The sequence below is a fragment of the Strix aluco genome, chromosome 11 (assembly GCF_031877795.1).
Source record: "Strix aluco isolate bStrAlu1 chromosome 11, bStrAlu1.hap1, whole genome shotgun sequence".
NCBI lineage: Eukaryota > Metazoa > Chordata > Aves > Strigiformes > Strigidae > Strix > Strix aluco.
This window is the reverse complement of record NC_133941.1, coordinates 7,494,622-7,522,432: the sequence shown is the minus strand read 5'-3', so window position 1 is coordinate 7,522,432 and position 27,811 is coordinate 7,494,622. Positions and strand designations below refer to the sequence as shown.

General features: G+C 37.2%; 1 protein-coding gene across 1 annotated transcript in view; it reads left to right on the top strand.

Moving 5' to 3' along the window:
• Nucleotides 1-27,811, top strand: part of SUCLG2 (succinate-CoA ligase GDP-forming subunit beta) — a 138,737-nt gene that overhangs the window by 52,430 nt on the left and 58,496 nt on the right. The window contains exons 3-8 of the mRNA XM_074836051.1: nucleotides 10,330-10,429; nucleotides 10,558-10,648; nucleotides 16,837-16,989; nucleotides 17,972-18,061; nucleotides 20,446-20,542; nucleotides 26,250-26,411. Of these exons, the coding sequence (XP_074692152.1) occupies nucleotides 10,330-10,429; nucleotides 10,558-10,648; nucleotides 16,837-16,989; nucleotides 17,972-18,061; nucleotides 20,446-20,542; nucleotides 26,250-26,411 (693 nt within the window). The remainder of the gene's footprint in view (nucleotides 1-10,329; nucleotides 10,430-10,557; nucleotides 10,649-16,836; nucleotides 16,990-17,971; nucleotides 18,062-20,445; nucleotides 20,543-26,249; nucleotides 26,412-27,811) is intronic.

Here is a 27,811-nt window from a genome sequence, read left to right as displayed (position 1 = left end):
TGAACTGCAGCAGCGGGGGCTTCTTCCCACAGAGTCTCAGCCTTCGGGTGCAGTCACCTGCTCCACTGTGGATCTCTGTGGCTGGCAGGGAGGGTGGCCCTGCCCTCTCACCACGGGATACAGCGGGGTGTCTGCTGCGGCGCGCCTCCCGCCCTTCCTCTCCTTCCTCTCGCTGACCTCGGTGTTCGCAGAGGTGTCCTTCTCGCAGCTCCTCCTCCTCCTCCCACGTTCCCCTTCTTAAATACGTTATCCAGAGTCGCAGCCACCATTGCCAGTTGGCTCAGCCTTGGCTAGAGGTGGGTCCGACTTGGAGTCAGGGGAGCTTTGAGAAGCTTCTCATGGGCCACTGCTGTAGTCCCCTCCCCTGCTACCAAAAACCCCCCACCACACACACAAACCCAGCACACTCGTGCTTTTGGAGGCCGTTGATTGTGTGCCCAGCCATCCCTCTGTGATGTGCTCCAAATTTGTTTTAGCTTTGCCCTCTATTTTAATGCTTATTTTTAAAGGAGCTTGCTGGGCATAGCAGGCCTGTATGTAAAGACTGTGCTTAGCAAAGGACTAATTTTCAATTCTGTACTTGAACGGGTTTCATCTGCCACATGTATTGTTAACACTTCTTAAGTACTAGTGGTAATGTTGCCGTTGTCTTTGCTCTCTGCATATTTACTTGCTTCTTTTACCATGTGAATTCCCTGGTTTCTTGCTTAGATTTCTTATTTTGTACTCCATTGTTGAAAATATCTTCTACTACAACAACTCTTTTATGCTTAAAAGTGAATTATGAAAAAACTAAAGTATGTTCCTCAGTTTTTATATTTTCTACACTATGTACAAATTCTTCAAAATCATCTCTGCAGTTCAATAAGGGATAAAAGAATTAGAATCAGTCAGAGAAGACTTTTTGTCTTTTGTGCCTTACACATAATCACAAAGAATGAAATTTTGAAAGCATTCCAGGAAAACAGGTGTGTGTATTGTTGCAGCTAGGGGCGAGAACAGTCTTTGTTCGTAATGACTGCTTGACTTCAACACTACAGATTGCATAAAGCCTGTTCTCTGAATTACATTAAAACAAATGGTGTTATGGTATTCAATCAAGAATTTAGGACACAGTTGAACTGCCTAAGTCTGCTAACTTTAAAATATGTTTTACTTTAAAAAAAAAAGTTTGCAGGATATTTTGTCAAAAACTTGAAATCCCTGTAAGCTTTAAAAGGTAAAGATGCAAAGAAAACTGTCAGTATATTCCTTTCACTTTACTTTTTTTTTGGTAGTTTAGGGAAAAGGGAAGGATGGAGAGAAATGACTTGCTAAAAATCCAGTAAAATGACAAATTTTTGAGTGACAGTGGTTTTAGAAAGCAAGTTTTGTGATGTATCTATGTATTTTATATTTATAAGGAAAACAGGTCTACTAAACCACATGATTTTGCATGCCTAAATTTCTCAGTGCATAATTGATTATCCTGAGAAGCTTCCATAGTGGTGTCAGGTAATAGGGATCACAACTAATACACAAGGAAGAGTATTCTTTGCATGCTTTTACGGTCTCTTAAAGTGAAATCATCAGAAAAGGAGAAAAATAGTATTGACTTGGGCATAATATAAAGAATATTATGAAGTCTAAAAGCTGTAAGAATGAAACTGGTGGGTATCATGACAGCAGAACACTTTATCAGTTTGCTTTAATTTTTCCATTTGTTCAGTATTTACTGTGCAACATAGTGCAGGATGGCAGGGTGACATTGCAGGTTACAGAAAGTGGCCTTCTCTGTTTTACCCATAGAGTGGGCTTTTGCTCGCTTGTCAGTAGACTTCAGTGCTCTTCCACCAAATTAAGAACTTGTTCATTTCCTGGTTGAATTTTAAAACCATGTCTTCTCTTGAGTTTTGTAAGCAAATGTGACAAATAGTAGTTTTTCTAAACCCTGTGTCTATTGCAGAGGAAATCTGTGTAAAAAATAATGAGAACTTAGGTTGAAAAAAGAAACTGTTAAAGCCTGGAAAATATCAGAAATAAGATATCCTATGGAGTTTTAAACAAGCATATACAATGAACAATTTTAATGTGAGAACTATTTTTTAGGATCCTTACCTTAACGTGCATATTTTTCCGTGCATTATAGTGGTGCTGCTGGATCTAGTGAGTCTCCGTTTGCTGTATAAGTAATTTATCAGGTTTAACTTAAATGTAGGACATGTGAATACTTGATTACTTTTACTCTGAGAAGGCTTAAGAGTGCAATATTAAGAGTGAGCTTTACCTTAGCTTTAAAATTTTTATCACCTCTGAAGTGTGTAGTAATGGTTATGAAAGCAATTAATAATAGTAGTGACAGAATCAAGAGACTGACTAATTTATCATTATAGATTTTAATGAGGCTTATAATCTAGCAATAAATATACAATATATTCAAAAGTATGGAGTTATAAAAAGGATGATTTATTTAACTTTAATTCTAAACTAGTCTGAAAACCAAAGGTTGTAGAAACCAGGCATTTAAGAACATAATTCTTTTTGATGTTACAGAGCAGAAGAATGAAAATAATAAAGAGCATTTAAATTAAAATGAAAAGGGGGAAAAAATCAGTTGTTTAACTTCATTCAGAAGACCTTTAAGCACACCAATAGTTTTGTTGATGTGGGAGGTATCTTCTTGTGGACAGCTTCTTTTTCTCATCTCAATCTGTTTACTTGGCAGAGCGTGGGAACTCTCAGACACTGCATCCCTGGAGCTCTCAGAAGATGGGAAGCAGTGGAAGTGGTAGCAATACTTGTTCCTTGGGAAGAGCTGTCTCAGATTTCGGAGCAAGTACATATAAAGAGACCCAAATGTGAAAAGTTATTACAGCAACTTTAAGATTCAGTGTTCAATTCAGGAATTAGGCTTTACTACCATTTTTTATTATTGTATTATGTTTATTATGATCTTTCTTATAGCTTTTATTTATCTCCCTTCTTTCTTTTGCTGAAGTGTACTAGAGTGTCTCTGGACAGAAGTATTGTTAAAAGGTAATAAGCACCTGACAGGATCTTGCCTGAGCAGTATAACACCATGGCTGAAATTTGGAAAATTAATTATAGCCAGTCTTTCCCAAAGGGAAGCTAGAAACTCGGGTGGTAGTGGTGTCATTAAAACAAGGAAGAAGTAAGTAACAATAGAACAGGATGGATGAGACCCCCAAAAGTAGGTTTCCTTACTGTTGGATCAGCTAGAGGTAGGTTAAAAAAAACCCAAAACAACCCAAACTTCACCCTTTCAGGGCTTTTAAGGGGAACCCCATGTTTTTGGAAGATAAGCTCTGAGCTGCAGAGATGCAGTTTGGGAGAGGTTATCTAGAACCCTGTTGTGGATGGGAGTGTTTCAGATTGCTTAAAGAATCACCAGTCAAAGGTATTAGCAAAAGTGATTTTATAATGATGATGTAAAGGTAGGACTTAAACTTTGATGGCAAGGTTCACTCTATTACTACATGGAAGAAAGTTATAATAGGAAAATCAAGTTAGAATTGATTTAGAGTGATTTGCACAGAGCTCAGAGAGGCAAAAAGGCAAGGGAGACTGTCGCAATGTTCAGAGTGGACCCCCTTGCTTTCTAAACCCCTGATGGAGCTTAGGTGCAGCTAGATGCAATCTTAGTATGTCTTGGTCAATGGTTTATGGCTAATGAGAGAGGTATAAAGGGTAAAGAAAACCTCCCGTTGAGTCACGAGGTTCAGAACGGACCCCCTTGCTTTCTAAACTCCTCCTCAGAGAGGAGTCTAGGTGCGGCTGGATCCAGACTTAGTCCCAGACTTGGTCAACGGTTTATGTCTAATGGAATTAATATAGAGGGTAAGGAGAACCTCCCGTTGAGTCACGAGGTTCAGAATGGACCCCCTTGCTTTCTAAACTCCTCCCCAGAGAGGAGTCTAGGTGCGGCTGGATCCAGACTTAGTCCCAGACTTGGTCAACGGTTTATGGCTAATGAGAGAGGTGCAAAGGGTAAGGAAGACCTCCCGTTGAGTCACGAGGTTCAGAATGGACCCCCTTGCTTTCTAAACTCCTCCTCAGAGAGGAGTCTAGGTGCGGCTGGATCCAGACTTAGTCCCAGACTTGGTCAATGGTTTATGTCTAATGGAATTAATACAGAGGGTAAGGAAAACCTCCCATTGAGTCATGAGGTTCAGAATGGACCCCCTTGCTTTCTAAACTCCTCCTTGGAGAGGAGTCTAGGTGCGGCTGGATCCAGACTTAGTCCCAGACTTGGTCAACGGTTTATGGCTAATGAGAGAGGTGCAAAGGGTAAGGAAGACCTCCCGTTGAGTCACGAGGTTCAGGATGGACCCCCTTGCTTTCTAAACTCCTCCTTGGAGAGGAGTCTAGGTGCGGCTGGATCCAGACTTAGTCCCAGACTTGGTCAATGGTTTATGCCTAATGAGAGAGGTACAAAGGGTAAGGAGAACCTCCCGTTGAGTCACGAGGTTCAGAATGGACCCCCTTGCTTTCTAAACTCCTCCCCAGAGAGGAGTCTAGGTGCGGCTGGATCCAGACTTAGTCCCAGACTTGGTCAACGGTTTATGTCTAATGGAATTAATACAGAGGGTAAGGAAAACCTCCCGTTGAGTCACGAGGTTCAGAATGGACCCCCTTGCTTTCTAAACTCCTCCTTGGAGAGGAGTCTAGGTGCGGCTGGATCCAGACTTAGTCCCAGACTTGGTCAACGGTTTATGGCTAATGGAATTAGCTACATGGATTTCATTAGTATTGATTTAACGTGCTATTAGTCACTTACTGAGGATCTGTTGCAAATAAGGTGTCTCTCTGCCTTGGTGAGGAAGGTTTTCTTAGTCTCAGATAAGGAATGTCAAACCTTGAGAGGCGTCCCTGCTCAAGGGGAGAGTCACCTGGCGTGCAGTCCGCTTGCAATTCAAGGAGCGCTCGAACTGGGCTCATCCAAGGATCTGTCACTGGTAGAAGATCTCACTGCCTCGAGGAGCGACCTTGAGAGGCGTCCCAGCTCAAGGGGAGATCACCGCCATGCAGCCACGCTGCCTAGCAGGGAGAGCTCAGAGAAGGCTCCCTTAGGCTCTCGTATTTATGGGATAAAGTGGTTGGCTCGTAGTCAAATTGCATACAATGGGAGAGGTATGCACGAGACTCCTTGTACCACAACTTACTTTGTTCCTTGATAAATGAGTCCTGGAAGAAACACCTGCTTTTCATGTGTTAATCGCGTGATCAGTGATCCAAGCTCATATGCCTCGATGCTCACTGGGTCACTCTGCTCCTTTGTGGGTTTTCTTGAGGCGTTCTTGGCCTGGCTACGGCTCAGGCCTTTACCTCCTTCAGAGCCTGTACGAAACTACTGCAAGTTTGGGTAAGGGTGAGTCACAGCCCTTACAGGACACCTGAGCATTTGCAGCTTTGCATCAACACTGGTGAAGAAACTGAAGTAGCAACAGCATGTAGGCGTACTGGGTTTTGTTGATATCTTTATAGTTCTTGTGCTATCCAGAATGAAGTATAATTGCTGTCAGAAAGTGTCTGCAATGTCTGCCTTGTTTTCCTCAACTCCCATGTTATGAAAGCTCAATTATAAAGCAGAGTAGGGGAAAAAAAAACTTGCTTCGGGAAGAGAAGCACTGAATTTAGTGCTCTGTTTTAGGAAATCAGTGTCCAGCATAGGTGGTTGGGAGGTGGAATTGGTCATCCAGTGGGAGTCCCAGCCAGTCCTTGGTGGAGTAATATTCCAGACAATCATGAAAAAGGTTGTGAGTAAAGCGTGGCTGGCCAAAGGGTACCTTAAAGTTGCACATGTCCAAGCATAAGTGATTTGTGCCCCTCAGAGGAGTCTTACCAGGTAAATACATCATTAGATTGGCCTCTGTCTCTTTGTAGAAGTGGAGAGTTTGGAGGTGGTTGCAGATTCATGTACTCCATCTAGCTCATTCGGGACTTTGGGAAGGAGGATGTGCTTGAAGAGTTCTGCTCATCAAGCACAGCTTAATGACTTTAGATAAAGAAGAGTGACTAGCAGAGTTCTTGAAACTAGTTAGTATCTGCCTAGCCCAACTGGACTGGGGTCCTCCGGTGTGTACGTACTGAAGGACAGAGGAGCCTTGTTAACCCCAGCTGCCTTTGTGGAAACAGCTCTCCAGTGTTTATAAACTCAGTGTTTATGCTCACGTTTGGGTCAGTAAGGAGACAGTGCTTCTGTAAGACGTTGATTTGGTATGTCCTCAGTTTGTCTTTGTTGCACTGCTCCCATGGCACTGGGTTGCTTCCATCTATCTTGCAGTGTGTACTAAGCTCATTACAAGAGACATCAGTGCATTTTCCAGAGATGCTTTGCTATTGCTGCAGTACTTACGGTGCTGCTGGAGTTTGGAGTCAGCCCTTCTGTGATCAGTTACCTTACGCTGGGGTAAAAATACACTAAAGAAATACTGAATCAGGTTCTGCATTTTTAAAAGAGGTACAGACGCTAATTAATTTTCACAGAGCCCCTGCAGGTACAGAAGCTGAACTGGTGAAAGTTGCATGGTGAGATAGAAATGTGATTAGGATTTCATGTGAGACCTCCTCCCTTTCAGTCCCATGCTCTAATTCTGTAGTGTAGGATGCCTTGCCAAAGTAGTCCTGAGTACTCTCTGATAGAAAATCCTTTGTTCATAAACAGGCAAGAGTGAGTCCTGTTACCATGCAGTCTTACATTGTGTGTTCTTTACAGTAGTTTATTTTTGATAAGCTACAGCACATTTTAATGTAATTTTTAACACGCCTAATTTGCAATCACACAGTCGTATCAATAATAATGGAAAGTTGTTCACAGGTAATAAATTAGCATACCATATAACTAGCAGTACTATGGTTCTCAGTATATTGTTTCATGATCAAGAATTCAGTAGTTAAATATACACAGCAGTGGGCTGAGAACAAGCTGTTCATTTTTGCTGCAAGCAGTACCAGTGGACCAGAGTAATCATAGCTCCCAAAAGCAGGACTGATTTTATTGATTTTTAAATAGGCTTTCATTATACAACTGAGCCTATTACAATTGCGAGGAGTATCACTTCCATTTGTATTCACAGCGCTGACTGAAGGGAAGGGGATGTATGGTTGAATGCAATGTAGAGGATGCTCGTCCCTTAGAGTCTTATATTCTGTTCTGCTGAAACATCTGAATTTATTTAAAAGAAAAGTACTTCAGGCTTTTTCCTATGTGGTTAGATCTAATTTTTTTAGAAATGTGATTAGACCCATCTATAGTTGTGAAGTTTTAAACTCTGAGGACTTTTCTGAGGAGTAAGGGTCTTGCTTATTTATTGGCATCTGACTTAGGGACAAGCTGTATTTTGCTCCATTTTTTTAAAGGACCCTTTGGAAATCTTCTTATGTCTCTTTTTCTGTAGATTAATGTAAAAAAGTCAACTATAAGATCCAGTGAATAAACTGTTAAGTCTGAGATATTAATGTATTCAAGTTATAATTAGTTAAGAACACATGCTGTTACCAGAAATTCGTCATTAATCTGCATGGAGCAGTTTGCAGCTATTTGCTGCTGAATTAGTGACACTTAAAAGCAGTCTTTTTTTGTATTGTTTTGAACGATAAAGAAAATTTTAAATCTGTGACAAAAAAAATCTATGCACACTTAAGCAGTCTGTTTTGTTGTTTGGGTTTTGGTTGTTTGTTGTTTTTTTTTTTTTTAATTTACATAAAGGCTTGTCAGTCAGTGGACACAAACAGTTCATTGAAGCCTTAATTACCAAATGCAGTGCTGTTGAAAATGTTATACTATACTTCATGGTGATGTAAAGACATGTTGCTTGTGCTAGGTTCTCTTCAAATCCATTACTTATAACTACACAGCCCTGCTTAAACATTTTTTCCAGTGTTACTACAGCAATTTGGAAGGGTGCTAATGGAAATTAATTCAGCTTTTTGTTTTTAATTACTGACTGCGTACTGCTTTTTAGATGATTTATTTATTTTTATTAGAGCCTACAAGTGGAGGTGAATAACTTCATATATTCCAGCTAAAACTGCATTATTCTTTTGGGATAGTCTTTCATAACATAATTTGGGATTTCAGGCAGGAGATAGCATAAAAACTTTGTGTGAGCATTTCTAGAAATCAGCTCTTCAAATAAAATGGTGATGTTAAGTAGTGAATCAACTTGTTAAGTACTAAATGATCAAGCCTAGTTACTGTAAAGTAAGATCTGACTGGTTTACTTCATTTTACAGAGCTTGGGCAAATAACTATTGAATTAAATTGCTTCCTGTTGGTTTCCCCCAGGGCAAGAAGAACCCGCTCTATCGTGCTCTGCTGAGCTGCTATATTGATTAGTTCTTCAGGTCTAATCTTTACAAGGTTATACTACTTTCTAGTATGTTTATTTATGTTTTGATAGTTGTTTCTCTGAAGTTATTGTACTGCCTTGATAGTCCTCTAGTGGATTATCAAAATGTACACATTAATTCATTTCTCTAACTTAATTTGTTGTAGCCAAATGAAGATGATCAGCAGTTATGCAGTGTGTCGGTTAGGAGTGAGGGTAATGATCAATCACTAATTGATACCACGTATCACTTGACAGTCAAAACTCACCTTGCTGGGATGGTTGCCACCTAAAACTGATCTAATTAAATGCTTGCAGCATCTATAAACAATACTATATTAGATTCTTTATGACAGTAGCTGTTGTGATTTTAGAGTTTGCTGCTGCAGGTTGGAATGTGATTTAGAGTTTTAATTCATCTTAATAATTTGTGTGCTTAGGAAACACGTGATATAAAACTTTTTGTTGCATTTAAATTTCCTTGTTATCTGCCTTGCAGTGGCATGAATAATAGGGAGCCCAGAATATGAATATATTGGAATGCATGAAGTATTTTCAAGGAGAGTGCTTTTAAGGTTCAGAATGATACATGTCAGATGTTACTAAATGGATAAACATGTGGAGGGATTTTGCCTTGAGAAGCTTGGAAATCAGGCATCTCTTAGTACAGTACCTCCAACAGCTGTGTTAAAGATGCATTTCTTAATACAAGAAATAGAATATGTATTTCACAATATTTATTCTATCCTAAGATCCAGTGTTTTTTCTAGTTGCTGAAATTTATTATAATGGAACTTTGAAATAAGGCTGTGTCAGAGCTGGTCTGCACCAAAAGTTGCCATGCCTCCAAAGTTATATTTAATCATCTGTAAAATGTTTTTATGTAATACAAACCTAGATAGAAAGCCTGTGTTTGTTTGAATGAAAGTATCCGTATCCTCTGTGCCACTTAAACAGTAAATTTGTCAATTTAGCAACAAATTCTCATGTTTTCTTGCATACTTGCATAGAATATTGTGATTCAAGGTGTGACCTAATCCAAACATCACTGAAACCAGAGGTCTCCACAGACTTCAGAAAAGGGTAACAGTATTAGCCTTTTCTAGGCACGCTTAATGAGATCTTAATATTAGGATCTCAGACTTTGCAAAATACCTGGCAGTATTATGATAAATGTGCAAAGTGACAGTACTCAGTAAACATCTTGCAGGCACCTGGCAGGTCTTTATGGTTCAAGAAGCTGCTGTGGTCTATGGAGCTGCAGAGATCATGAGTTATGTTTTTGTTTGGGTTTGGTTTTTTTTTTTCTGTTCCCATTTTCTCCCCTGTTTTACTCCGTAAGGATGTCAGGACTGCCTGCTGTTTGGAACACAGGTCTTGGTGCAATTGCTTTTGTCACTGTCTTGCTGCACTTCCTTCTTACTAAGATACTGTTGCACTCCCTTTGCCAAAGATTCAGCTGATGCCTCAGAAACAAATAAATATGTTTTCACACTACTGCCCTTGCTGTACACTTACCTGCCCTTTGGAGGTAGGGATTTATTCTTTTAGGACATTTTAGGACACGCTTACATGTGTTCAGAGCAAGGAATGGAATTTATTTTCCTTCATGACCATTTCTTTGTTGTGCATTCAAGACAAAACATGATGTGATTCATGTTTTAAAAACCATGCCAGAGTGTAAGCTGTCATACTGTATGCTGGCTATATGGTTTATTGTGCAGGCCATGTAGCATTAATGGCATGGGTTTGGTCTAAATAACGACATAATATCCAACTAATGAGTAATGTATATTTATTCTTTAACTTCCTCGAACAATTCTTTTTTGCAAGATTGTTTTATAAAAATGCTGAATTGACTCTTGTTTCATTGCTCACTAGCTATGGACAGCTTCTCATTGTTTTTAAAGAGTCTAACCTGGAAATGCTTTCTATACTTACACTAAGAAGCTCAATAAATGACACACAATAGAATATCAATGTGTTTTTTCTTTTATAGAGGCAAAGGAAATTGTTCTGAAGGCACAGATTCTGGCTGGAGGGAGAGGAAAAGGTATTTTCAATAGTGGATTGAAAGGAGGAGTTCATCTAACTAAAGAGTAAGTCTTTAAAATTGAAAAACTATAAATAAATTACTTCTGTTGTAATATTTAAGCTGTTTACAATAGCGATGTGACTGTTTCTTTTAATACCCTTCAAAAAACTAACCTTTTTCCTTTGTTTATAGCCCTAAGATTGTTGAACAGCTTGCTAAACAGATGATTGGGTACAATCTGTCAACAAAGCAGACTCCAAAGGATGGTGTGACAGTTAAAAAGGTAAGATTTTTGCCTCTTCAAAGTTGAGAACTGTGTTCAGCTGCAATTTTGCATTAATATGCTGGGATATATCACATAGATTTATTTTTTTCATTCCTTCTCCAATGCCTGATTGATTTCATCTAGTTGATGGGAGAAAAAAAATGTTACTTTTTCTTTGTTTGTGTGTATGTATTTTGTCTATCAATTTCAGCATACCTAGTGGTGGAAAAATAAATTCATTTCTGCTACCTGTGTTGAAGGGAATCCTTTGTCATCAGTTCATCCTTCATCAAATACATACTAAATGCTAGCAAAACTGTATATAGCATTAACTGTACATGTTTATGGACGTTTTGCTTAGAGAAGTAATATATATTTGATCACCTGTAGTAATAACATTATCCATATTTCATTCACCCTCAGCTTTGGGAAACTGTTATTAAAGATGGTGACAGATGAATTTCATAGAATCATAGGATGGTTTGGGCTGGAAGGGGCCTTTAAAAATCACCTAGTCCAAGCCTCTTGCAATGAGCAGAGACATCTTCAAGGAGATCAGGTTGCTCAGAGCCCCGTCCAATCTGGCCTTGAATATTTTTGGGGATGGGACATCTACCACCTCTCTGGGCAACCTGTTCCAGTGTTTCACCACCCTCATCATAAAAAGTTTCTTCCTTATATGTAGTCTGATTCTACCCTCTTTTAGTTTAAAACCATTACGCCTTGTCCTACCGCAACAGGCCCCATTAAAAAGTTTGTCCTCATCTTTTTTATAAGCCCCCTTTAAGTATTGAAAGGTTTGCATAAGAATGATCTCAATTTAAAAAAGGTGTCTAAAAGTAGATTCTTCCTAACTTGTTGTGGATACAGAGTAAAATGAGGTCATGGTAGTGGTTCAGCTAATACGTGGTCATTCACTTACCTATGATGGTGCATGCTGCAAGGTGCCAAGATTCACTTCAGCATAAATGTATTGCTCTAAATAATTGGCCTAAATGAGAGAAGCATAGATAGCCCTTCAGCAAGATTCTCCTTTACATTAGCAAAATTCTCTAAGTCAGGAAATCCTTGCCTATCTATTATATATATTCTTATCTCTTGCTTTGTGTTACTGAGCAAGGATCTTCATACAGGTATGTAGTCAAGAGCCATACTCTGTTTGATGCCAGGAGATAATTTGGCATGAGCTGAAAAGAGCTGCAGTTCACTTTTAATATATTGTGAACAGCTTGGTATATTAGCATAGAAGGGGAACACCTGTTTGGAAAGATACTGTTTAATGAGGGCTGGAGGAAGGTGCTCAGGTGGTTCTTCTCTTGGGGAGCAAGGAGAGCAGATTAGCATCACTCCTCATAGTTGTTTTGTAGAAAGAAATACTAGATATTAAAAAGAAGGAACAGTATTACCATTAAGGCATGTCTGTCAGAGATCATGATAATACTAAGAATATTAAAAAAGGATATACATTTCCCCTATTAAGGCACTCTGCTTTGAAAAATTTGTATTGTAAAAGCAGCTTTCTTTTGTAAATTCTTTGGTTTTATTCTTTTGCCCTAGTTGCCCTATTTTGAATACATCAATACAGGAAATTTCACTCTTTTGTCTGAGTGCAAGTCCGTTCGTTGATTTAGATACTCAGTTCTGAAAAAGAAACTTCTGATTTTCTTTGAAATTGATATAAATGAAAGAAAGGTATGGGTGTTGGAGTTTTCGAAGTGGATTATTCAAAGGATTTATATTAAGATGACTTTTGTACCATGTATAGAATAGCTATAGAAGACTTAACTTGTAATTGCTTTCCTCCTCGTCCACACCTTGCTTGTATGAATAAACAATGTGCAAGAGTAAGCAGCTAGGGCATATGTGAAGTTTAAGGTGAAGTTTGCACTACTGAACTTTGGATATTTGTTTTGGTGGTACAGAAAAGTATATAGCTTGATAGACTCTGCATTTTTCCTTTGCTATAGAGTTACACGGAAGCTTTTCAGGACACAGCTTGCAGGTATTTTAATATTAATGTATGATAAACCAGTGTGATGCTTTTCACTGGGAGAAGCTGATCATCTATTGTCACAGACTTCCATTCTGATTATAGAGTTGGCTTTTAAAAGCCCTAGGCCAATTTATATCTTCATCACGCACATACGTAACACTGTAATAGTATGTTTTATATTTTTGGTGTTGAGATCTTGATTCTTGCTAATTTATGGTAAGAGCATACATCCTGTTTTAAATTAATTATGTAACAGTTTGGCCAATGGTACGCTAATGTTTTCGCCATTGCTTATTAGATAGTGAAGAAAGCATGTTTAAAATTATGCATCTAGGTCAGTAAAAGACCATTTCCCAGAAAAATTAATGTCTTTTAAAAGTGTTTATGTTTTCCAAACTTAGCTCACTCAGAGATCTTCAAAGTAGTTAAAGGAGTTGAAGCATTCAGGTTTGTAATATAAGGACTGCAATGTCAAATACTGACATTTTCATCAAGGGGCAAACTACAGTAACATGATGAAAAGTTAAGTCTAGGATGTAATTTAATACAGTGCACAGAAAATGCCAGGCAGACTCTTCGAGCTTGCTAAGAGCAGTGGGAAGTTGAGACTTAATAGCTGGCATTTTTGTTCTATTTCAAGGCATATGCTTTCCCTGTATGTGTACATAAGAATATGTGTGTGTACATGTACTTAAAGAAAATCACAGTTCAGGAATTAAAAAAAAGGCATGTTTATAGGTTTTTGTTTTTTTAAACTTCTTGGTGTTTTGGGAAGTTTGAGTGAACTCATGTTTTAAAAAATTTTGGTAATTTTTTTTCAGAAGGAAAATAGTTATTAAGTCACTTTATGTGAGGCTATCAATGAGCTAGTGTCAAGTCAAAGAGTGGAAGTCTTTTACGTGTATTTGTAAGGAAGGAATAAAAGATAGACATTTTCTAGAATTAGAATAATTATGGAACAGAAAATGGAGTTTTCAGCTTTCTTTCTCAGCTTGTGCACCTACTACAGAATTTAAAGCATGATTTAAATGTTATTCTTAGATAAATAGCAGTCTCCTCAGTTCCTTTGTAACTTGGAAGCTATTTTGTGAGTTTACATAGAATCCTCTTATGGCAGCTTGGAATTTGGAGAGCCTGGTTATCTGAGAAGACATTCTTCTCTTATCATGACAACCTGAGAATTTGCTACCTGTGTTTTCTCTCCAAGCAATAACAGAATTAACATTTTGAATATTTGATTCCGTATAAAAGAGCTGTTATAGTTACCCTCATGAAATCAGATGTGTGAGTTAAACTTCAGGTTATGATTTGTTTTTAAGAAGGAAAACTTCAAGTTGTCAGGAAGTTTTAAAGAAAACTGTTTTTTCCTCAGGACATTTTAAATATAAACTTGATGTGGTAAACAGATAATGATGCTTCACGTTCTTTATCATAAGCAAAACAGACAAAATGTGAGAAGAGTCAACAGTCTGTAGATTCAATTTCACTACTCTTAACTGTTCATTAATGTGTTTGCGTTAGATTTGTCAGGTGAATGATAGGTAGAATTTAACATAAAATACTTAAAGACCTTGAACACCAATTTCCCTGGCTTTGCTCTGCATCATACAGGGAGGATGGTGAAGGAAAGTAACTGGTTTTTGTTGGGAGAAATGAGAGATGTTGCACAGTCTGACAATTTTTACTCTACAGTAAGCTTGCCTACCACAAAGTAGCTGGACTCTCAATAGTTTTTGTGAATTAAGACAGAGACGTATTTGACAATGTTGACATGGTTAATTAGCAATAGTGAGGACAATCACCTGGGTTGGAAATAGCAGTTAAAGATACCTGATTTAATAATGTAAGTTCCACCTGCTGTGCTCATAAATATATTTCTCAAGAGTCGTTGAGTGGATTCCCATCCTAAGTCTGACCCTGATCCTGAGCACTGTGGAAACTGTGAGAAAGCTCACACAAGGTCCAGTAGGACCAGTTGGTTTTATTTGACCTATGTCTAAAGCAATTAACTCACATTTTTCAGATACGTTGATGCAGGATATGTAAGAAGGTGAAAACATGCGTGCAGGTAAAAAGACTTAATAGTAGCAAATGAGTGATGCTTTCCATATCTTTGCTTGTTAATTTGACAAGCCTTGGCAGGTAGCTGAGCTATGTTTCTGAAGTTGGCTTTTAGCATCCCTTTATAGTAGCCTAAAATGGGCAGATGCTTTGAAGTAGTACAGTAGTTTTCTACATTCTTAGTTGTCTCCTTCACCCTAGCTTTCTGTAGCTTTTGAGCAGTTGCTTATTTGAACTATTCCTTTACATTGCCCCATGTTCTATGAATAAAGCAAGATAAAAGTAGAAGGAAACAAAATTACTATACAGCAAATTTCTTCCAAGTCAAAAAACCCCATAAAGAAATAGCATCTTTCCTTCCATTCTGAGCACAGAGGGCTTTATTTAATTGCTTGTCTCTTACTTTTTTTTCTGTTCTGTTAAGATGTGCAGCCAGGCAGAAGGTACATACCTTCTTTGTTACGTACTCCGGAATAGAATGTCAAAAAAGTGACTTGGGTGAAAGTATAGTGCATCTTTCTTGTTCATAGTCCTTGAACTATGAAAACCCCAGGAATACTTATTTGATGGAATACATCTTGCCAGGTAGGCAGAGTTTTAAGACCGCACGTGTATACACACCTCTCGCATCTGAAGAGTTTGAACTGGTGACTGATAGAATGAATTTCACCTTATGTTTCATTCAGAGTGATGATCTTTGTCTACAATCATTGTTCCAGACTGTCACTTTGTAAACAGACCGTGTTCAAAAGACATTGCTACGGAATCCTTCTTAATTATATTAATTTTAGGGAAGTGATTTTCTTATTTCTACTGCTTCCATTGAAAGACAGGAAATAGTAGCTCTGCTGAGGAAGAATATAATTGTTGTAAGGAGAAGCTATAGTGCTAATTAAATTGCAGAGGAGGCTGCTCAACTTCCAGGTTGAAAAGCAAAACTGTAGTGCAGAGCAGAACTACAGTCTTTGCACCTGAGATTATGGCACCTGTTATGATCATAAGGAACAATTAGTAATGATCATATGCAGATTTTTTCCTTCTTAAAATGAAGAACATTTGGGGGAATTTAGTATTCTTGCATCAAAACATAGTTCTGTGAGTCCTTTGTCAAGTGTAAAACTACTTAATCTCTGAAATTGCTTCAATAGCTATTGTTGAACTATTGCAAAAATTGACAGTTCAAATGAAGAGGAAGGTGCAGTTATTGTAATACTGAAATGGAAAGAACTTTGGCATGTTTTTGGGAGGAGAGAAAAAAATGTAACAAAGAATTTGTATGGGCCATTTCCCCCCCAATTTTATTGTGAGTACTTGTAGATTCTGGACATGTAGTATTTGAATAATCTTTTTTGTTCTGTGCTGAAGTATCCATAAGATACTGGTAAGAAAGGGCTCTGTAGTTTATAGTAATAAATAGAAATTAGTAGCTCTTTGGAAAAATAAATTTCCGTGTTTCTAGGTTGTGCTAGTATTTGAAGGTCACACATATGCGTGTCTCTCCAAACTGGAAGTAAAAAACTGGATGGCAGAATTATCTGCAAACCTATTTCCTTAGGAAATACTTCAGCAGGACAAGAATTCAACACTGAGATTATAAGTGTAGGATGGTCTTCTGTCAGAATGAGGGAGATAAACCTGAGGCTTTACTGGTGAGGAACAGCACTACTGACAAGATGCATCTGAAAGGCAACGTACCCTCTCTTACATCAGTGTGATTTGCAAACTGTAGTCCCTTGTGACTCATCTTTTTCTGGGGGTAGCATGTTAAAGTGCTTGTTGGGAATAAAAAGGTAATACGGAGGTTCCCTTTATGGACACAGCAGCAGCTCTGATTCTCTTCTTGGAAAAACTCCAAGAATTAGATGTTCCTGGTTTATACTGGTTGTTACATGCCCCAGTGAGAACAGCAGCATCAGAGGAGTCTCTTACTTAGGGAGAGAGGATTTCTTGGGAAAAGATCACTGGGTTGTGGTATCTTGAAAAAGCAGTGAAACAAACGTTTCTTTTCAGGCTAGCAAGTATCAAGCTGCTGCATTTTAAGGCAATGCTGAAAACATGAGCCACAATGTTCTCTGCTTCACCAGCTAGATGTACCAGTCAGAACTATTTCTGTTTTTTTTTTTTTTTTTTCTTTCCCTATATTCATTTTTAGGTGATGGTTGCAGAAGCACTGAATATTTCCAGGGAAACATACTTCGCAATTTTGATGGACCGAGCCTGCAATGGACCTGTTATGGTTGGCAGTCCACAGGGTGGTGTTGACATAGAAGAAGTTGCAGTTACTAGCCCAGAACTTATCTTTAAGGTATTAAAATAATATTTTACACTAAAGTTTTCCTTGTTAGGTATCCAAAATAATATAATTTCCACCCCACCCCCCCACTCTCCTTTCTCTTTCCATTTTTCCTTCTTCCATGTATGGAAAGAAGACAATACAAACCACAAAAATGTGTTTCACCAGATAGGGGATCAGACCTGTCATCTAGTAGATGAATGAAGCATGTTTAACATCTGATTATGTTAGTGTTTGTGTCTCCAGCTTGATTAGAAAAAGAACTTACATCTGGCTGTTACATGTTAAACTTAACTGAAATGTTTTATAGTGATTTTCACTTTCTGGAAGGTACGCAGTCTTTTCACAAGTGGGTCGGTACCAATACAGTCATTGTTTCTGTGGTTGTTTTTTTCTAATTGACAGAGTTGTTAATTATTTCTTTGTACCTGGATGACTTTTACATCTGAAATACAACTGTTGTAATTGCTTTCTTAACAATGACTGCATTTAAATATTTTTTATGTTACTGTGGCGTGATAAGGAGTAGACAAGCTATTCATCTGGGAAAAAATGGGTACAATCAAGTATAATTATTTAAAAAATTGTAAAAATATTTTATGTGCATTTTTAAATTATATAAACTTCACAGTGTTACTGGGCAGTGACACCCATTGACTTGAAAATATTCCAGAAGATGTCATAAGAATTAACAGACTAAATATTCGTCAACGCCATCTGTACAGTAATTAAAAGTGAAAACTGGTGTCACATTGTCTTGTCAGCATGCCACCCTGAAGAATTATATATTTTTTGGAAGGACTGTTTCATAGTTGTGTGGTAATTATAACATACCCTATAGGCAGCTGCTATAGCCTCAGTCTCAGAGAGCTTTGGCAAACAGCCATGCTTTAATTACTAATTTGCAAATGTATACTAAGTGTTTTCCTTTTGAAGCTATAAATCTCCATTCAGATTGAATATTTAGTTATGTGTATGCATGTTATTGTTACAGGAGGAAATAGATATTTTTGAAGGCATAAAGGATCATCAGGCATTGCAGATGGCAAAAAATTTGGGATTCAAAGGACCTTTGCAACAGCAGGTAACTTGACTCTACACCCTCATTTTTTACTAAAGACTTTTTAGCCCAGCTATACGATAAATGCTTTCCAAATAAGCATGAAAAGCTAAGTGTCCATTAGATCAGGACCATTTTGACATTTTAAATACTAAATTGCACCTACATAATTGTCATCAGGCTTTAGCAATTTGAATAAGGTCCTTACTGTTCCAAAGTGAAAGCTCCTGGTCTTTGAAGCAATTGATGACAGCATTCTGTTACACTAGGTGGGATTCTTTTGATTTGATTGGGATTCCATTGGAGCTCAGTGAATTACTTGGGTAGACCTTTTTTTTTGAAAATTTGGCCCTGAATATGGGAAGAAGTAAAAGTGTATCTCTCTGTGTAATTGGAGCCTTTTTTTTTTCCTCTATCTTCAACTCAAAACCAAAAGGCTGCCAGCTTGTGTATCTCTTTTCTCTATATATTGGAATTCCATATTATACACAAATATGCAAGATATTTTGCTTTTATGAATCATTTTGCAGAGCAGTGAAAGCTTGTTTAAGCTACTTTTGCCTGGTTTTTTTTTCCATAGTATCAAACTGTCATTTTTGTAGAGTTCCTTTCTTTTTAATTCAGCAGTTTTAATTATTTTCTATCCCAACTGTGCAATTAACAAAAGCATAATCATTAAGTTGATTAACACACATTTGAAGATTTAGCTGTATATCTAATGAGGAGGAATGATTATGTAGAACCTTTCAACCCTTGAAGAGTTCTGGTACTTAATAATTAACAGCAGTATATGGACTTTTCAACAATACATTTAAATAATGCTGCAGTGAATGCTTTTCCTTCCATGTGCTATCAACTCAAAGGAATTTACTGAAGCATAGGGACATAGTTTTTATTCAGACAAACCTAGTATTTACTTATACATTCACTGTTTCTAGATTAGGATTTTATGCTTTGCCTTGAACAGGCTCACTACTTGTAGACCTTGAGAAAGAGAAATGTTGACATTAATCTGCCTTATTCAGAGAGGTGCTGAAAGAGCAGCCCTTAATAAAAGTTAAGCAATTCTGATGATCTATTAAAATTACAACAGTGTGCTAGGACAACAACAGCTTTTCAGTTTGCCCAGAATCAATGTGGGGTTACACGGTGGGACTTCCTCCCTAGCATCACTGTTGATAGCCTTACCCATGTAGTATTAGGATAGTTTGTCAACCAGAGTGTTCATGTGGAGCAAACTGCTGCCTTGCTGGGTGCAGATTTGTAACCGATAATTTTTTTAAAGTCAAAACCACTGAGAATGCTTCAGCTGATGGCTTCTGAGCAGGGAAGACTCCATAAGCAATTTGTATGTTGCTTCCGAGCTGTAACTCTTTAAAGAGTCTTGATGTGTTGGTCCCAAAGCCGGACACAGCATTCCAGGTGCAGCTGTGTCAGCTCTGAGTGGAGGGTGGTAGGAACATCCCTCACCATGTTCTTCCTGATGAAGTGCAGGTTGAGTCTTTCCACTTGTCATGTTTTCTTTCTTATGAATGGCCTTGTGGGAGAAAGCTGACTTCTGGTTTTTTTTTATTCTCATTCACTTTGCTTATTAGGAGAGATCCCAAATATTTTTAGTTTATGTACTTCAGTTAACTGATCGGTAATGAAGGAACAGATTTGAATGGTTCTTTATTAGCGCACTTCTTCATCTGCAAACTTATTTCAGCTAATAGGTTGTCGGTGTGTAATGAACCAAAGGGATTTTTTTAATGCACGTTCATGTTGCTGCTGTTTAAGTTGTTCTATTAATGGAAGAATGATATAAGAACAAAAGACTTGGAAGTCAGTAATCAGTCACAATACTTTTGGCCGCAGAAGCAGTCACAGAGATAGATGGTGAGGAACAACAAGGAACAAGTAAGAGTATCTTGTAAAGAGTAAACAAGCATGCTTCTGACATAATTTCTTCAAGAAAACATTTCAGACTGATGTAGGAAGGAGAAATGTATTTTTTTCTAAAGTCACTTATGTGCACATACTGCTTTATGGGTTCTGAATTTAGACTGATTAATATGAATGCAACTTTGATCTCTGCATACCAGAGAATATGTCATTATGAACTGTTAGTCACTTTTCAAATTAAAATTGTCATAGTAATCATGCTGTTTACTTTGTAGAAAATTTCCAGTTCGTGTAGTCTTTAAATGCACATTTACTGAATGTTATGCAGTATCATAATGCTACATTATAGCTGTTTTAGATACTATGTAAATATGATTAAGAAAGCAGAAATAAAAGCAGTAATTATCTAGAGCTAGTGTGCGATTTAATACATTAAAAATAATCAATAGTGTTTTACCTTTGCCTTGAAAACATTAACTTTTATTTTTCTGTGTGGTAATTGTAAATCGCTTGATCAAATTTAGGCAGCAGATCAAATTAAGAAGCTGTATAATCTTTTCTTGAAAATTGATGCCACTCAAGTTGAAGTGAATCCCTTTGGTGAAACTCCAGAAGGGCAAGGTAAGAAATTGAAGGAAACAAATGAATGTATTATAATTCTTTATTTATGCAAACTATAAATTAAATTGCATAGAAGGCTGTAGCAGCAGCTTTGCATTAATTTCATTTTGTAATGTAATTTCAGCAACATTCATAAATATTCCCATGGCAGATTTTACATTTCAATACCTTTTGTTATTTCATCCAAATACTGGAAGTATTGGCTTCTACATGTTATGCTTGATGAGAAACAGCAACATTTTCTGCTCTTCTGCTCTTTGTATGAAGTTGGGTTTTTCTTGGTTTTGGTTTGAAGTTTTTTTTGGTTGGGGTGGTTTTTTTTCTGTTAATGCTGCTAGAATTACTAAGATTGTGCAGAAAGAAACTTATTATTTTACATTTGTAAACATATGGGTAAGTTAAAATGATAAGTAGGTGTCTCTGCAACCTACTAGAGCACAGGAAAAATTCCGTCTGGAACTGACACTTAGCTACATCCTTTGGGAAGAAGAAGGGTAATCGATCTGCTTCCACCATGAATACAGGGCTAAGAAGGTACAGGGTAAAAATAAGTAGCTTTCACATAATTCTAGTAGTTGGTTTTCCAGCTGAAAACTTTCCTTCCATTTGTCATTTTTGTCCAACTAATTTGGACAAAGGCGAAGGGAGGAGGAACTGAAGATGCCTGTGGTATATTGAAATAGAGTAGTGCTGATCCAGGTGGTTCATAGTTATCACCTCGCTGTTTCATCTGCTGACAGAGCATTTTTACCCATGCATTCATTCCTAATGCCAATATTTTATGGTATTCATGCCCCCTCCCTTTTTACTTCTTGTCTTTGATTTAAATGGATAAATATGAGAAGTTATGGAGCTCAAGGGGAGCTGGCTGAGACTTCAGTGTCAAAGGCAGTGTCAAAGCGTTCACAAGCATTAGTGACTTCCTAGTAGAGGCCCTACCTTACAGTATCATTTTGTGATTTGAGAGAGGTCTTTGACATTGGGAAGTGCTGGTGAGTGTGTTTTGAGTATTCTTTATCAATGTTTGTCAAGAAAGACAACTCCAGCTTTTTACCAGCTTCGTAAGATATGCCTACAGGTTAAAGTGGAAATTAGAAAATGGAAAGAGAAAGCTTTTACCCATTTCAACAGACATTAAGAATGTGGATGCTTAGTTGGTGTTCTGGAAACTTTTGGAAAGAGATCACTGCCTATGTCAGTTAAGAACATGAGTTCCTTATAGAGTCAGTACCAATTGAAAGAAATAGCATTTTAAAAATACTTTTTATGTGCCCACAGCTAGTTTGTAAAATAAACAGCTTTTCACTAAAAATCCATATTTTTGGCTCAGTTGATTAGGAATTCAGAAGCTGAACTGGGACTAGAAACTATGCAGTCTCTTCCAATTGTCCAACCTTGTTTTCCCTTTTTATTAAAAATCAAATTATTTTTTGATAATTGTCCACAACTTAAAGGGAAAGTTCTGCTGGTAATGAACTCTGAAAAGCTCTAAAAGATGTAAAATAAATCCTGCCCCACCCTGTTTTGTTAACACATCTTAAAAGATGGTGCTCTTTGTTATAAAATAGGCCCTGGGACAGTAAAATGCCCCATTGTAAACTGACATTTTAAAAACAAATACAAAAAGGAATATCTTGTCTATTAAATTCAGAGACAATGATAAAAATGATCAAATAGGTCATCTTTTTTTTTTTTTTTTCAAAATGAACTGTTTTCAGGTTAAACCAAGCTAGAAAAACATATTTATGACTTAAATGTATGAATTCTGCTTTGAGAGCAGACCTTTTTTTCCAATTCCTGCTTGGTTGGGGTTGTTTTGGTGTTTTTGCCACCAGAATCCTTTAGCACTCTGGATAGTTTACCCCATGAAAATAATTTCCACCCAATGCTTTAACTCTTTTTATTTGAGAATCTTTCACAGCATTGTGTGCTCAGATTTCCAGCTCATTTGAAGTACCATAATAACGTGTACATTGAATCAATATTTTCTGCATTGTAAACCTCATTCAGCTTAATAAATGTAAGTCAAATTCTTAGCAACTACTTTAGCTCCATTGGTTCTTATGGAATTTGTGAAATGTGTACTGGGGGAGAGAAACAAGAAGCCCTGCTGTTGACCAGTGTAGTTCTATTATAGGCTGTATTTTAAATGGAAATGGAAAATTTGCCTTCAGAACCCTATAGACTGTTGTTTTTCCCCGCCATCTAAGTAGATCCATTGGCCTCATTATAACCAGTTGGGAATGAGGTGAGAAGGACAGTTCCATCGTGTGCTGCACAGTGAAGTTAAAGCAGAACAATGAAATAGGGCCTTGTAAAATGAATGGCCTGGATTTTTTCAAGTTCTAGCAATGTGCAACAGATGACACTTCTGAAGATGAATGGGAACTTTAAAATAGGTGCAACAAAAACTGCTGGAACTTTCCTGTGGATTACGATGTTCACTTCAAAACAAATTCATTGGTATGTTTGTCTGCTGTGACTGATGTACTTACCAGGTTTATTTTGTGAGTTCAAGACCACCGATACTGTAAACCCAAAATTTCCTTCCTCAAAAGTTGAAATAATTTTTTTCGTAGAATAATTGACCAAGATACCTTAACACTACAAGGCAGTGTGAAAGGTACCCAGTAGTCCTTTTGCTCAGTCAGATGTCAGAAATTGGGACATCCGTGACACTTGCCGTCTATCAGGCAGAGAAATGAGCTTGAGGTGAGCTATTTGTGCCAGGACTAGGATGTTCTAGTATTCACACTTGTTGGGTCAAAACTAATTCAGATGACTAGTATTGAAGCACTTTATTATTCTGTTATTTTGGCAAAGCAAAGGACAAAATCTCCAGTTCAGTACTACATCATCTCAGCCATGTTATCCTGCAGGGAAGACCTTTAAGTACATCTTGGGTGTTAGTGAGCGGACGCTGTAGATGTGTGTGTAGACAAAGAAGGGCAGAGACAGCACTGTTGGGTAACAGAATAGGGACATCATGGCGGTGCTCAAGACATATTTGGCTGGGTACCAACAGAGGAGAAATTGGCAGACAAGCAGGGCCAAGTGAAGGAGAGGACAGTTGGAAATGAGAGGAAACAAAACTGGTGGTCCTAAAAGGTCCATGGTGGTACTAACTTTGCATCCTTGCTGGAGTTCTATGAGATGGCACTGTGGAGAAAATGAACAGATTTGACTAAGTTACTAACTCAGCTTTTCTGGAATGGCTGTGTGTATTTAGTGAGGAGGGCTTAATTTGAGGAATGGTAGGAGTTTTAATGCTGTTTTCTCCAAGGTTTTTCCCCATGTGTTTCACATCCAGGAAGCTGAGGAGCAGAAACAGAGTGGGTTTCAAGCTGTGAAAGCCATCTTACTAGCAGACATACACAGAAGTCTTCCTGTGCTTATTTCTTTTTTACTAGCAGTTTCTCCATCTGAAATGTCTTAAAGAAGAATAAAGACAAAACAAATGGAAGAACATTTGAGTAGCTTAATGGAGTTATTTCTAATAATAAAGTATAAGTCTCTGTAAGAAGACTGTTACTCCTGTCAAAGTAACAGTTAAGATGGATTTATTTCTTGCTGTGTTTTGTGTTTTTCACTTGTGTTAATTTCCATTAGAAAATACTTTGTCGTACGTATTTCCTTTTGTTTAATTTTGTAGCAAATTCTTTGTTAGCACTATTGGGTCAGAAGCCTGTAACTGCCAATTTCTTTGGGGTTTTTTGTTTTGTTTGGTCTCAGTGTAAGCTGTTGAATTGGCAGATGACAAAAATCCTACACTGCTAGCAAAAACAACAGAAGTACTCCATGAATATAAGTGTTGGGTCTTTCTTTGATATTTGTTTAGAAGAAAAATTCATTTGTATAATCTATCATGCATGTAACAATGTGCTTTTGATGGTGAAAATGGTTTGATAAATATTAATAGGTGTTTTTCCTGCTACTTTGTACAGCATGTCCTTTGTTAAAGATGAATGTTCTGTAGAAATGAGATTCTATTAATGTGACATTGAGCATGTTCATGTCTAAGGTAAACAGAGCTCTGAAACTGTAGTTTTACTCTAGCTTTGAGTTGTTTTAGCAATTTAAGAAGCTAAAGGCTTGAAGAAGAAAAATAGTGCAGGTCTTAGTTCATTGTTAAAAATTAAATCAGTTCTAGTGCAGTAGAAGCATATTATGAACTTCAGACATTTCTCCTTTTGGCGGATTCCCACGTGATGGTTGACCGGGTAAGAGCTAGGCTCTTCCAAGAGAGATTTATTATACACAAACACTCATGAATAGTTTTCTGAAACTGCAGAAATAGTTTTCTGAAATGAAATTTGATCCTGTTTTAATTTAATCTAGTATTGGTTGCAAATCAAATGTATTAAAAAACAAAACAAAACAAACCAACAAAAAACCCCAGCAACATCAAAAAACCAAACCACCAAAATCCAATGCAAATCAAGACATACAATTGAGATGCTCCTGTTTCTATAAATGTTTTGTTTGCTGTTTGCTTAGATATTTTCTCCTAGGTTAAACAATTACATATTTTGATAAGAGAGAGAGAGAGAGGTACTTGTCCACCAAAAAAGATTGTGTGATAAGTTATTTTAATTGATGGGTATCTATATCAAAGACTAAAAATTGTCTTTTTAATTGTAATTGACCTCTAATTGCAGAGGTGTGCACAATGCTAATGAGCATGTGTGCACATACCATGCGTGTGTTTCAATGGCAATATGAATCAAAACACAGCTGAAAGAAAAACTATTAGATTCTTCTCGATGCAGCATTTAAAGGCACTTAAATCTGACTGGTTTGCATGGAGAAGTCAATTATACTTGTCAGTAATTATAATCTGGATATAGTACAACTCAAATTGCTTAAATAGTGAAATGGTAAGTATGTAGTCTTACATTTACTTAGAACATTTTAATCTAATGAGGTATTTGCCTGTGCAAACCCATAGAAATAATGAGTCAGTCAATAGGCAAACAACCAGTTCGCTCTACATGCATTTCTGTTACTAGTAGTTTTATGTGAATATTATGTCTACTAGCTATTCTTTTGTATCTATTATTTAATATAGTCAGGTTTAGCTACTTCTTAGCAGATGTTGACATTGATGAGAAGTTTTGTATTTATTTTTTAAATTTTCTTTATTTTAAAGTCATCTTTTGATCATTTTTAACCTACATTGGCTTAAAGTTGTTTTAATTCAGGTATTTAAGGAAATAATGTGTGTATAGCTAATAACATTATAAATTAAAAATATGATTAAGAAAAGCATTTTGTGTTGGTCAACTATAAATGAATGCATATTACCAAACATTGTTTTGGATTGCTAATCTGTTACCTGTTATATCTGTCATACTTTCAAAATATTACAAAATTACTCCAGACCTCCTGTCCAGATCATAAAAACTGCTTTCATAACTTACGCGAATTTTGTTTAAAGCAAACACAGGAGATCATCCTGTGACAAGCGCATGTGACTGTGTAGTATGGAGATGCTTGCTGTACCTTTTCTCAATGCAGGATTTAAGGAAGACTTGCCCTCTCTACTGGACTCAATGGTAGAACTTCAGCTGATCATATGTTGGAAGCGGCATCAGTCCCTAAGCAACCTTCTCCCCCTCCCTGCTGTAGAAGTTGTAATATTTCAGAAGCTCTAACTAAGTGTAATCTCTCTAAACACCTATATGTTGTGGTTTTTTTTTTTTTTTAGTTGTTTGTTTTGATGCCAAGATAAACTTTGATGACAATGCAGAATTTAGGCAAAAAGAAATATTTGCCATGGATGACAAGTCTGAAAATGAGCCTATAGAGAACGAAGCTGCCAAATATGACTTAAAATACATAGGACTGGATGGAAATATTGCTTGCTTTGGTAAGAACAAATAAATCCACAAGACATTTGAAGACAAATTCATACTTGTTCAGTGTATAGACTTTGTTTACATTCTGACATTCAATCCACCCTTGACAGTATTTCAGTTTATTTTGCTGAGGTTGTCTGTCCTTCCACAAGTTCTTGCAGGAATGAAACTAAAATTGTGTTGAAACTGTGATGAAAGGCACAGCAGACAGGCAGGGCACATGTGGTGTCAGAGAGAAGGCAGGCTAAGGGAGAAGCCTGTGGGGTTTCTACATTCTGAATTTTTAAGTTGATGCAATTGGTCTTTCCAGTAATTAAAACAAAACAAGAAATGTCATCAAAATTCTATCATTAACTTTCAAAAATGAGACTGTGTTACTTAAAAGACACTGCAAAAGTATGTGTGTAAAAACATGATATTCCCACTTACAATTGAATATTGAACTCCATTTCCCTTTAAGGAAAGCTGCTAAAGAAGCTGCTTGGTTGTTGAAAGGAAAATACCAGTGTTTTCTTTTCCTGAAGTTTCTGGAGAACAGAAATTACTCTTGTGCTTAGAAGAGATAAGTAAAAAAGTCAGCTATGCTCGAAAGAATTTTCATTTTGTACAAATTCTTTTAGCCAGTACAACATTTTATTATGAATCTAATTGAATTAGTCATTTTGTCTCAGCTTGGTGAGAAAATGTCCAACATTTACATTGCTTAGATGTGTAGTCTAACCACAAATCTAGAAGATACTGATAGTGTGTTGCAGTTGATTTAGTAAGTGACAGTGAGACTTTAATCTCAATTTAAAGAAACAAACAAACAAACCCCAAAACCCCCCAAAACCCAAACAATGATTGTCAATGCTACAGTATTTTTTTAGTCATAGATATCACTGTTGAATTACAGGTGACACAGAACCCTTACTTTGTCCAGCAGGAGCAACTTACGGGGGACAAATAATTCTCATTTACTTTTCCTAGTTTAAAGGATGTTCATGCCCATGGGAATGCTTCTAGACTGGTGCAAACACAAAATAAAAGGCAGTTGCAGGAGCATCTGATATCTGTCCCCAAAATTTAGTTGTCTGTTTTACAGTAACACAAGGCATCATCTACTGCTATCAGAATGATGGGAGGGGAGCTGAAGGAGTCAGTTTGTCCTTCACATCCTGTGATGTGATCGCTATTCCCAGAAGTTTTTGTGTGTCTCTTTTTTTTTAAATCAGAAGTTTTTGCATTTCCACAATTACCATTCCAGTGCTCATACAAGCTTAAGGAAAGGTGCACTTCTAAGTCCTAAAATTGATACAGTTATAAAGAAACCTAAATGTTGGTGCGTATGCACCAGATTTTGAATTATTTTTGCAGTGGATAGCCTTGAATAGGTACTGACCTATTTAGAAATAGATATTTATGTAACATT